The sequence below is a fragment of the Chelonoidis abingdonii genome, chromosome 2 (genome assembly GCF_003597395.2).
Source record: "Chelonoidis abingdonii isolate Lonesome George chromosome 2, CheloAbing_2.0, whole genome shotgun sequence".
Lineage (NCBI taxonomy): Eukaryota > Metazoa > Chordata > Testudines > Testudinidae > Chelonoidis > Chelonoidis abingdonii.
In genome coordinates this window covers 120,091,724-120,103,826 of record NC_133770.1, presented here as the reverse complement: position 1 = coordinate 120,103,826, position 12,103 = coordinate 120,091,724, and the positions used below count along the sequence as shown (strand labels likewise).

Here is a 12,103-nt window from a genome sequence, read left to right as displayed (position 1 = left end):
CACCCAGGCAAGCTGAGCTATGTAATAAATGGTCACTTATACCAAACATCATAAAATATTCCAGGTTACACCCAGTCCCAAGAGACCAGTCACTCACCTAGGTCGATTTGCATCCTAGATCTCACACCAAAGACAACACTGGTAGCCAGTTCTATAGTGAACTAATTAAAGGTTTATTAGCTAACAAAAAGGGAATGAGTTATTGACAGGTTAAATCAGGTAAAATTACATACATGGGTGAGTCACAGTCTATAATTCCAAATGGTAGCAGAGATGTAGTATTCTGCCAGTTTCCCAAAAGTCTCTCAGGGCTACCCAGAAAAACTCTGGGGATCTCAGGTCTTCTTGTTCCGTTATTCTGCTCTGTTAAACCAACACTGTCCAGAGATGATGAATTTTTCTCTGCATCCATACTTCTAGCTTCTTTTTCTCACAGAAAACAAGTGGACAGTGTCACGACTCACATGGGCTCTTTGAGGATGGAGAGAAAGGAATGCATTTAGAGACTTTCATCTCCAGTCATCACACACAATGCCCTCTTGCTTTGAAATGTGCAAGAATTAGCACTTTCCTGTTGAAATTCTAACTTCTTTCTTATCTGATGGGTTATTTACTAACAGGATATATACAATGTAAATCATAGAACTGGAAGGGACCTTGAGAAGTCATCTAGTCCAGACCCCTGCACTCATTAAATATTTGCAATTACATTATAACAGAATACAGATAAATGAAAAAAATGCATGCAGCATCCCATTAGTTTGCATGAAGTTTAAACACCAAATACACTCATACATTTAGCTATCACTGTGACCTATACTAATACAAAAGGGAATTGGCCTAGCTTCCACATATGTGCAGTGTAACTGTAGCCGTGTCAGACCCAGGATATTAGAGAGACAAAGTGGGTGAGGTAATATTTTTTATTGGACCAACTTCTGCTGGAGAGAGAGACGCTTTTGAGCCACAGAGAGCTCTTCTTCCAGCTATGCATTTGTAAGTGTTCAGTGAGGCCTGGTGCTTTGGCATGAGCTGGTACCTGGTCTGCAGTGTCACTCTCTTATTTTGCATTAATCCCAGGCAGAACGAATGTATACAAAGTCTTGGTTTTTTGCCTCATGCCAGACCATATTATTGACAACATGGGATTCAGTCCTTTCAAATGGTTGGTCACTGCATGAAGCAAATCCGAAGTTTCTGTTTTGGCCTCATTTGTGATTTACTGATGATTCCTGATCCCATGCTCCATTGTGTTATCTTCTTTGCATACAATGCCTGTGGCAGCGCCTTTCTCATGCATGAATTCTGGCTCCTCAGCTGATCCTCTGATTTTGCCAGAAGAGCACTGCAATACAGTGGGTCAAATTCATACCTCTTGCAACTCCTTTTCCTGTACTTTCTTTTCCCCATAACATGCATGTTTCTGTCAATTTATCCATGGTAGGAGCAGTCATAGAATCATAAAATATCAGGGTTGGAAGGGACCTCAGGAGGTCATCTAGTCCAACCCCCTGCTCAAAGCAGAACCAATCCCCGACTAAATCATCCCAGTCAGGACTTTGTCAAGCCTGACTTTAAAAACCTCTAAGGACGGAGATTCCATCACCTCCCTAGGTGGTGAGGAGTTGTAATTTGGTATATGGTGTAAAAGTGTCGGTGCTTGCACACAGGAGGCATTTCTTGCAGAGGATCTCCTCCTCACGGTGGAACCCTAGCTTTAGCGTAAAGCCCTGACAAACTTGTGAGTGCATGAGCAGTTGCACATGTACTTAAACACTCAAAGGATGCTGTACCACTCAGGCTGCTTAAATGAAATTTCCTGTGTTGCAGTGCCTGCAGCTGAGCCAGTCCATTGCAATGAAGATTTCAATCCATTCTGCCACAGCAAATGCAGCACAGCAACTCACTGAAGCAGGATTAGTGGCATACATATAAAGATATCACTTACAAAAGCATGAAGTTTAGCTTGGAACATTAAAATGACTTTCCATCCGAAGCGTATCCTTTCTAGTAACTGTGGAGATGAGTGGAAATGAACATAGCCACTATACTAATTATACACACTTGTACCCCTACTGGTTTCCCCTCAAGAGGCCTTGGGAACCTTTAGCTGCTCAGCTGAGCAAGTTACCAAATATGCCAGTTATTGTCCTGAAGAGCTATTGGACAAAATGCAGCACCGGGTACACTAATCCATTTAGAATTGATTAATTCTAGCAAATGATAGGACAAGTCTGAGGTAGCAAATTTGTTCCACAGCTGTTACCAGATTCTTCAAGTATTTATACAGAATTACCCTCATCAATATTCTCTAAGCCCCGGTCTACACTATGAGTTTAGGTCAAATTTAGCAGCTTTAGATTCATTTAACCCCGCACCCTTCCACACAATGAAGCCGTTTTTGTCGACATCAAGGGTTCTTAAAATCGATTTCTGTACTCCTCCCCCGACGAAGGCATTAGCACTGAAATTGACATCGCCAGGTCAAATTTGGGGTAGTGTGGACACAATTCGATGGCATTGGCCTCCAGGAGCTATCCCAGAGTGCTTCATAGTGACCGCTCTGGAAAGCGCTTTGAACTCAGATGGACTAGCCAGGTACACAGGAAAAGCCCCGGGAACTTTTGAATTTCATTTCCTGTTTGGCCAGCATGGCGAACTCAGCAGCAAAGGTGACCATGCAGTCCCCCCAGAATGCTTCTACACTCCCCCTATCATCTCCGTTCCTGAGGTTATCGCAGATTAGAAGGCAGAAAAAAAACACACTTGCAATGACATGTTTTCCAAGCTCATGCAGTCCTCTCGCACTGATAGGGCACAGCATAATGCATTGAGGCATTCAGTGGCAGAGGACAGGAAAGAATTGCTGTGTTTGCTTAATGGCAAAAGTATCATGCCTCACTAGTGATCCTGCCCGAGCCAGGTCATTGTGTCACATTCACTTTGTGCTGTGCCAGCCCGGCGGGGGGAGGCATGACCGCTTTGTGAGCAGGAAGGCCATAGGTATAGACATTGGATTAGGTAGCTTCTGTAGCTAGAGAAAACATTCCTGTGTATTCGGCAAAGTCTGTGGCAAAAAAGAGAAGCCCCATAGTGTAGTGGTTATCACGTTCACCTAACACACACAAGCCCTGTTGTATAGTGGTTATCACGTTGACCTAACACATGAAACATTCCTGGTTTGAAAGCAGGTGGAAACAGGTCACTGTTCCTTTTTCTGACTCCCCTCCTGTATTTTTAGTCTTAGAACAGACCACGCTGTGAAATTTTACTTTGAATTATATCAATTATGAGTTAAATACTATGGAAGCTCTCTCTAAGTTATAGTCCAGAATTCCTTATCCTTTCAGCTGCTCTGATAAATTAACATTTTTGTTAGGGGCGGGGATGAATTTTCATGAAGCCTTTTATAGGGACTAATGCTATCTAGGACTCTGAAATAATCTTAACGTGGCCCATAGAGTGCAATCCTTCATTCTGGATTTGTCATTCCATAAGTTGAACTGCTCCTTACTACTGTCCAGGCTTCATGAGCCATGGGAGCAACGGGCAGGCTGGGTAGGTGCGACCACATTGTGCTGCTGGCTGGAAGAGCAGCCTGAGGCAGAAGCCTCCAGCTCGCATGATGTTCCAGGCAGGACTGAATCTCCATGAGACAAAACTTAAAGAAGAGAATGACCTGGAGTCACTCCCATTCAGTGCTCTAAGAGGAGGATAGCCATGTCTGTCCAGGCACCCCTGATCGACCTTACCGAGGTCTGCCAGCTGAGCGGGGCTGAGCAGGACCCCGGCTGGCAGGAGCCCCAGACCAGCAGCGGGCTGAGCCACTCACCACACTGCCGGTCTGGGGCTCTGACCACCGACCTGCTCAGCCCACTGCCTGCCTGGGTTTCCAATCATCCAGGCAGGCAGCAGGCTGAGCGGGTCTGGGGGACAGGACCCCAGAAAAAAAGGCATGAAACAATTATCTGCCATTGCCTTCACGGAGGGAGGGGGGGCTGACGACATGTACCCAGAGCCACCTGCTACAAAGTCTTTGCCCCAACAGGCGTTGGGAGCTCAACCCAGAATTCCAATGGGTGGTGGAGACTGCGGGAACTGTGGGATAGCTACCCACAGTGCAACACTTCGAAAGTCAACGCTAGCCTCGGTACTGTGGATGCACTCCGACGAGTTAATGGTCTTAAGTGGGGACACACACAATCAACTGTGTAAAATCAATTTCTAATAAGTCGACTTCTATAAATTCAACCTAATTTCGTAGTGTAAAGATACCCTAAGTAAACTGGCTCTGTTTTGATAATGAAGGCATTTTAAACAGCTATGAAACCAGGGACAGGCTGTATATTAACAACTTGCACAGCTGCTAACACCCTGAAGACACAGTTTAAAGATATGAAGTGACTTGTTTAATGTAGACTGCAGTGCAATTTGACAATGTCCAAAGGTTCACTTTGGAGCTGGAACAAGATTAGAGGCATCTACATTGTCTGTGCTCTGTACAGTCAAGCTTGACTGTAGAAGTTGTTTCCTTTCTTGGAAGAGAATTGAAAGGAACAGACCATTCCTGTCAACACTGCCATCACCATAGTGGTGGATAATGAGCCTGTTTTACAGATATATAATTATTACTTATATGCATTCTTTTCTACACCCACTGCATTGGCACATTGTGAGTAGAAATACAAATCCACCTACATATCTGAATTCCAGCAAGGTGGCCAATAGTCAATGTGAGTCAATAATCTGGAACGGTTTCATTAGAACCAAGGGCTCCCTAGCACAAAGTTTATGTCAACCACCTAATGACAGCCATTCTGTACACACAGATTCAAGGAAAAAGACAAATATTTACTTTCTGTGAACTGTTGCTGAGCATATTATTTACAGCAGGCCGGCGCTGGGTAGCTTTGCTAATAATAAAACCCAGATGTTGATGGGAACGCTTTAAAGCTCTTTAAAAGTAAGAGGACTCAGACCTAAAATATTTAGATACAGTATATGGTTCCACGTTTGCAAGTCACATCAACAATTTAAATAAGCCTACTTTCTTTTGGAACAAAGTATGAAAACGTGCAACAGTGTTGCTCTGGCTGTCAAGTACTACACCCTACACTAATAACCGTTGAGATATTTTGACATCTAGAAGAATGAATGGGATTTTATGAGGAAATGAGAGCAAGATGATCATCAAAGAGGCTCCCACCATTCCAAGTTTTACCCAGGCTCAGCTTCAGCACTCACACTCCAGAATTCCAAATCTGGTGCCACAATTGGGAATACATCACAGTCCTGGGGAATGCCGGGCACCCTCAACTCCCATTGACTGTAAGAGCAATGGAAGGTGCTCAGCCCCTTGCACAATGTGGCCTTTAGTAACCAATGCCATGCACTGACACCAAACACAAGGTAGAGGACCTAATTCTTAAATGGCCAAACATGAGGCAGTATCATGACTAGAGGAAGAAATTCTAACAATGTGTACCTAAATAGTTCAAATGACAATCACTGATGTAAGTAAATCAGCTCCATCACTTCCCCTTAATAGGCTCTGACACCTCTCTCTACAAACAAACAGAATAAGGTACTATTTGATGCAAATTTCATCTATTGTAATTACAAAGGTTTCCACAATTTGACCAGCTCCATAAGGAGGTCTGAGAACATTCAATGGTCACATTCTGCCTGCCCCTTTTCAGGATGTGCAGTGGGAGGGTGCAATGGAAAGGGCTAAGGATCTTCCCACCCTTTATGAGCCCACTCTGGGGAGTGCAGGGATTTCTCCCATTCTGTCTCTTGTGGGTACATATCACCTGGCAGAGGGCAAAGAGAGGGAAGGACCATGGTTGCCCCACCCGTGTACCAACAAGCAGAGCGATGCAGAAGGGGGTGAAAGGAAGTTTCAGCATGCCACCGAACATCAGGGCTTTGTCCGTGTGGCACAATCTAGCCCCAGATAAATCATTCAGTGGAGGTGAGATTTTCTCCCATGAATCTGTGAACAATTTAATCTCTTTAACTAGCTGCCATATATCCCAAGTTTAATCAGACACTTAGCTGCCTTGCATGCACTCTGTGTTATGATCCAGTGGAAACAATCTACACTACCCCTCAAAAAACACTTTTGACTGACCCTTAGCTCCTGGAACAATGAAAATGGCTCTGGAGGTATTATAACCACATGCTCTAGTAGCTAACTTAAAATAAGGCAACGTGTCACGTGGAAAAACGTGCAGTTGTGAAATGCAATGTACACAACAGCAACTAATTCTGTATTTTGGCTGGACAACAAAACAGAGCAGTTGGATATGCTGTTGTGTTAAAAACAGTCACTTGATCATTAGGGACTTGATTATGCCATTTAAGCAGAGTCCACAATGAGGGGATGCAGGCCACTATGTCAGGGAGAACACTGCAGGCTATCTAGCTTAGTAGGGCAGAACACTTCCTGGAATTTCTGGGCATACATGGGCTGTATACTCATCGTTATACCCTTTTATGGGGTATAACATATTCCTCCTCTCTGGCATGGCCCCACCTTTTCTCCACCCCCTTTGAGGTGACATAAGCCTTCAGGGCCATATGGATGGGGCATGGTGGGGAATCATTCCTGCAATCCCCAAAGTACAGAGACACAAATCCACAATGGAATTTTGTGGATTTATTCTTAGCATTGCAGTGCCTAAATTTTAGGCTCCTAGCCACACCGTGGAATCTACAAAGCCTGGGTTAGATGCCTAGGCTCTCTGCATAATTCATGGACAGCGATAGGTGCCTGAGAATGGAGCTAAAAGAGTCAGGATGCTAGGCAAGGAGCCACCTAAGCTAGTCAATAGCAAGTGACAAATAGAGGGGTGTGTCCTAAACCCCACCCCTCACTACAATTTAGGCACCTAGGTCCAGGCTGGAGAGAAGAGCCTAACTCTGCTTGGAAAGCAGACCCTGGAATCCACAGCTGGGAACTCCATTCCTGGAGCCAGGCACCTGTGCTGTTTCTTGCAAGAACAATGCCAGTGCACACCTAACTCCACACAAAACTGTCAGGGGTGGCCACTTCCCTTATTATCTTTCACCCAGTGGTATGGGAACTCACCTGTGCACTCAGAGATCCTGGTTCAGTTCCACCTTCTATCTCATGAGCAGGGATTTGAACTTGAGTTTCCCACCTCTGAGGTGAGGTGCTACTAGGAATCAGGTTCTGGAGCAGAGCTAGTCTCCAGGCAACCTCATCAACACAGCTGGCCCGCAGCAGGCTGCCTGATGAGCCACACTGTGACTGCTCCTGTGTTACCTCGGTCCTGCTGCTCCTGCTTTACCCCCAGCCTTGCCTCTATCTTACACCTGCCTTGAACTCCGCCTTGCCTGATACACTGCTCAGCCCAGTTCCTGACCTCCAGCTCAAACTTTAGCTCTGGCTTCTTCTGACTACAGACTCTAGTCTGGCTCTTGACTCTGGTATCCAGTTCCTGCCCTCCGGTGTAACCTTTGGCTCCAGCTTTTGACTACTGAGTCCAGCTCTGACCCTAGTCCTTAGTGCCCAGTGACTGCTCTGACCACCAGGTCAGACTGCCCCTGTCCTGGTCATCTGACAGGTGTCCTAAGACAACTGGACTATACTGTCATTCTCACTCTGTCTCTTTGGCCCAATGCATATTTAATTATCTATACACAGTGGAACAACTTCAACTGCAGAGACAGAGAGCCTACATCAGACTATCCATAGTCAGTGATTAGGCCACTCACGTGAGAGACCCCTGTTCAAATCCCTTCTCCTTACTGGGGGGTTGAGTGTAAACTGGGGTCTCATATGGGGGATGAGTATACCGAGATAAAGGCTATATGGGAGGCTGCTGCTGTCCTCCAATGATTTTGTGTGGAGTTAGGCATGCTTAAAGCATGCCTACTGTATTGGACCCTGCTGGGGAGATAGCTGGGAGAATGCCAGTCTGTACCTGGTTTGAAGACCACACTGGGGCTTCGGTGTGAGTTAGGCAGCAGGACTCCTGTCTAAGGCAGCACTGTGCATGCCTGAAGGCAGAAACAAGCATCTAGGGGACTTCTACAGCAAAGAATATTGGCACTGAGTGATTCTAGCCACCTACAGGGTTAGAAGGCAGCCAAATGAGGGTTTTGAGGCCCAGTGACACCTACATTTTTAACTTAGGCACCTAATGTGGGAGGTTGGGATCTTAAGTCTTTTTTGTGGATCTAGGCCAGAGGCTGCAACTTTACTTGGCCCTTCCATGGCTCATGCAAATGGGGAAGGCAACTTACACTTTCCTCACTTTCCCCTGTGTATCTGCATACAGTCCAGGCACACTCTGGGTGGACAAGTACCAGGACTGGCCAATTACTAGTATCATGGAAGGATGACATATTTATCCTCCCAATTATTGATGCCACCAAATGATGCTTCATAGCTTGCTTACAATATGTGGAGACTTTCACAACCTACTAAGTCTTCCCTGATTAACAAGAATAGTTGTATGGGGCTTATTCTGTCACCCTTATTCAGCTGGAGTAGCATCCATCCTCCCACCACCACCACAGGTAGCCCCATTGCACTGGGCTCTACATTACTAATTCCAAAGTTTAGTGTCCTCCAATAGGTGGGCAGGCAATGCCAATATTTCCAAGCTTTACCTTTCTTCATCTCCTTGGGAAGAATCACTTTATACAGAGTAATTTCTAGCAAACAAAAGATACACATTTACAGCTACAATGTGACAAAGCACCACTAAGAAATAAGATATAACACAGCGAATTGTAAAATAAAATACTTGAGACAGGGCCAAATTGTGGCTGTAAGCCACGGCTGCCTGGTGCAGGGGAGAGAGAGAGAGAGAGAAGCCAAGTAGCAGTAGGAGGCAATACCCGGATAATCAAAGGCTAGGAGAAACCTGGAAATCAATAATGCCGAACGAGACTTGTAGACATAGCCTGCTTAGAGTTTATTAGTGTTTAGGAAATGGAAACATTAAGGAGAACAAAACTCAGGCCAATATATTTTTGGGGTTGACTGACCACGGGTATGACGTCAGCAGTAGCAGCTAGTTAGAAAGCTTAAAAATTGACAGCACTCTAATCTCCTTTCAGAAACAAGTGGTAAAGTCACACATGGAAAGATGAGCATTTATCTGGATAATTACTGAATTACCTGCAAAAATCCTCTACCCAGTAATGGGAGAGTAGTTTCCACTTTGCTGAACTACTGTTATATATCAACCTACCGTTTTGTACAAAAATATCTGTGCAAAAAGTGAGATAACCAGTCAAAGATCTATGGGCTCAATCCTCCAAGGTGCTGAGCACTCTGAACTCACATTCAAGTCAGCTGTAGGTGAAGACAATCAGCATCTTACAGGACTGAATGTAATTGGTATCATTGACTGCTCTGTCTCTGGTGGCAGATCCATTGTGCTAGATCTATCTCTTGCAAGAGCTTCATGCTTATTCTAAGTATTATCAATGTATGACCCATACAGTTATGACCACATGTGGGTTTCTACTTGTGTTTTTTATGTACTATAGGTCTTCATCTGACTGTCCAGTCCAAGATAAACATTTTAGTCAGTGTATTGCTGTATTTAGCTTTACATGAGAAATAAATCTTCATACGATGCTGAAAGTTGGATCCAAATAGTATATGCATCATACTCTGTATGAACAGAAAATGAAATACATGTAATGTTTGCCCATCTTTCTCATAGCTTGTTCCTAACGGTAGCATTCATAAATTACATGTAGTCCAGCAACGTAACATACTTGGCCAATATGTAAAAATCTTGCAGTTAGCATTTGCTAACATGTGGCATACCTCCCAGTGAAGTGAAAGGAATAACTAGCTGGAGTTTTGGCTGTGACATTGCCACACATTGGGCGGCATGCCTCAGTTGGGGGGGGGGGGAAAGGTTTGGGAAATATTCAAATCTCTATCTCCAATCTGTATTTTTCTATGCAGTACCTTTTTAATTCTCTCATAATGATAGAATCTAGGTGTTGCCAACAAAATTAAGATCCACAGTTAATTCTGGTTGAAGGAGGAGCTAAACTCTTGTTAAGGTATATTATCGTCCATGCTGCAAACCTAACATTTCAATCTCTATTTGCTTTTTCTTCAATAGTATGTAAACTTCTAAATCAATATAGTATCTTTTAAAATATGCTGAAAAGTTATATCCTCTGTACACACTGCAAGGTATTGACCATGTTACAAAGCATGCATTATATAGAGAAAGAGAAAAGGGGATTTTCATTCACAAAAGTAAACTGGTTAGATTTTCATTTCAGTATGCTAGTCAAAAAATAACTGAAGAGATCTGAAAGGCACAATGTGCTCAGGCATTCTGGAGCACAAATTTATAACACCCAGAAGCAGCATCACATAATGCCTTAGAGATCACACCACACTTAGCACTTGCTACTGTTAACACCAGACTGACAGATCTATACCCTTCCTACTACTCTGCTGCATCTCTGTAAATCCAAGTGTAATTTATATACACCATATAACACACGGAGTGATTTTTTCTCTTACTGCACTCTCAAGTAACATTGAGAGAGCACATCATGCTCTCTTACTTTTGGGGACCAATTTATTTATTTTAGTTCCCCACCCTTCCAGAATAAATGGCAGCTATAGCTCTTAACTAGCAGCAACCTCTCCCAGTGAAGCTGAAGACAGCGGTCAGCAAATATATTAGAAATTTGAAATGCACAACAACTTTCCATATTAGAAATGTGGCTTTCAAAAGAAACCCTTAGCCTCAGTTTAAATAGTGATCTGGGAGTTTCTTACCTTCTATGACCTGAGCTGCTAAAACAACAGGGAGAAATGAACCCCAGTGCAGTAGTAGCAAATTCCAGGGCCGCCAGCAATGCCTGGAGCAAATTTGCCAAGAAGAGAGAGAAAAAAAAAAGAAAAGAAAAAGATAAGACTAAAAGTTAAAGGCAGAAATTCTAGAAAAAAAGTCACAAGTTAGCATTCTTACCTTAAGAGCATTTTTTTTAAAGTTTGTTGAAAGACCTTAAGTGGGAAAAATGTTCAGTGAACATTAATTTTTACTTCTGAAAAGAAAAAGTTAATAAAAATTGGAGTCTGTTGTCTCCTCCAACGTTCAGACTCGAGTGAAACAAAGGCAGCTCTCAGGCTCTCTCAGTGACTCATTGCAATGAGTGCTCCAACACTGAAATCTGACTCCTTCTAGATTTTCCTTTCAGACCACTGCCTTAAACGCCTTAACCTTATTCCCTACCTTATTAATGGAGACCCACTTTTGCTGCACCTCCTTCCATTGCTATCATTATCCACTCTTGCATCTAACTACACAGCATACATACGCTAGAGTTTCCCCACACCCTCTCTCTTCCACCACTCATTACCTCCACTCCCTTACCCAATAAAATATTACCTACAACATCCTTCTGTCCAATATAACCAAAACTAGGCATCTCTGTATGGTATTCAACACTTCTCCAACCAGACAAATTAGCCAAGCTATAACATAAGCAAGTTTTAAAGTAATGAACAAAACAGGAAGTGCCCCCCTCTCCCCATCAACTGCAATATATGTCCAAGTTAACAGGACTATAAGTGGTATGGTCATCAGAGAAATTTCTAATCACATTCTTATCTCTGGCATGTCCTGTATTTATAATATTCCCGTTTATAAAGATTTACACCCATAGTGTAAGTTCAGAGTCTGTGTCTATATCCATGTCTATACATACATGTGTATATATTTGCAATAGTGACTCCATAGCTAAGGGTTTCAAAGTTTCCATTATAAGCGTCAATTTGCCCCACCTGTCTAACTTTCTGAAAAATGCTTTTTCCACACACAGTTTCTTATGTGTAGGTCCTCCCCAAAGAAAAATTCTTTGAAAACAAGTTGAAGGTTAATCAGACCGAGTTATAAAACTTTGGAAAAGTGCTCTCTTGTCACTGTTTGAAAAGGGTAGGAGGGAAAAGGGCTCTTATCATGGTATAATTCCCCACTCTGAACCTTAGCGTCCAAAAGATGGGGTACCAGCATGAATTCCTCTAAGCTCAATTACCAGCTTAGTACTTGTAGCACTGCCACCAACCAGGAATTCCAGTGCC

At 43.4% G+C, this 12,103-nt stretch overlaps 1 protein-coding gene and 1 long non-coding RNA gene across 4 annotated transcripts in view; one reads left to right on the top strand and one right to left on the bottom strand.

Moving 5' to 3' along the window:
- COL15A1 (collagen type XV alpha 1 chain) overlaps positions 1–11,257 on the bottom strand; it is a 282,178-nt gene extending 270,921 nt beyond the window's left edge. For 2 of the 3 annotated variants that reach the window (XM_032765558.2, XM_032765560.2), the window contains exons 1-2: positions 10,992–11,256; positions 10,799–10,881 (exon numbers count right to left, since the gene is read on the bottom strand). In XM_032765558.2, coding sequence (XP_032621449.1) covers positions 10,799–10,881; positions 10,992–11,002 — 94 coding nt within the window. In that variant the 5' untranslated portion in view covers positions 11,003–11,256. Of the gene's footprint in view, positions 1–10,798; positions 10,882–10,991 lie in introns of all 3 variants that reach the window. The other variant, XM_032765559.2, reaches the window with a different exon arrangement.
- Positions 1–12,103, top strand: part of LOC142046342 (uncharacterized) — a 934,987-nt gene that overhangs the window by 819,237 nt on the left and 103,647 nt on the right. The window lies entirely within an intron of this gene.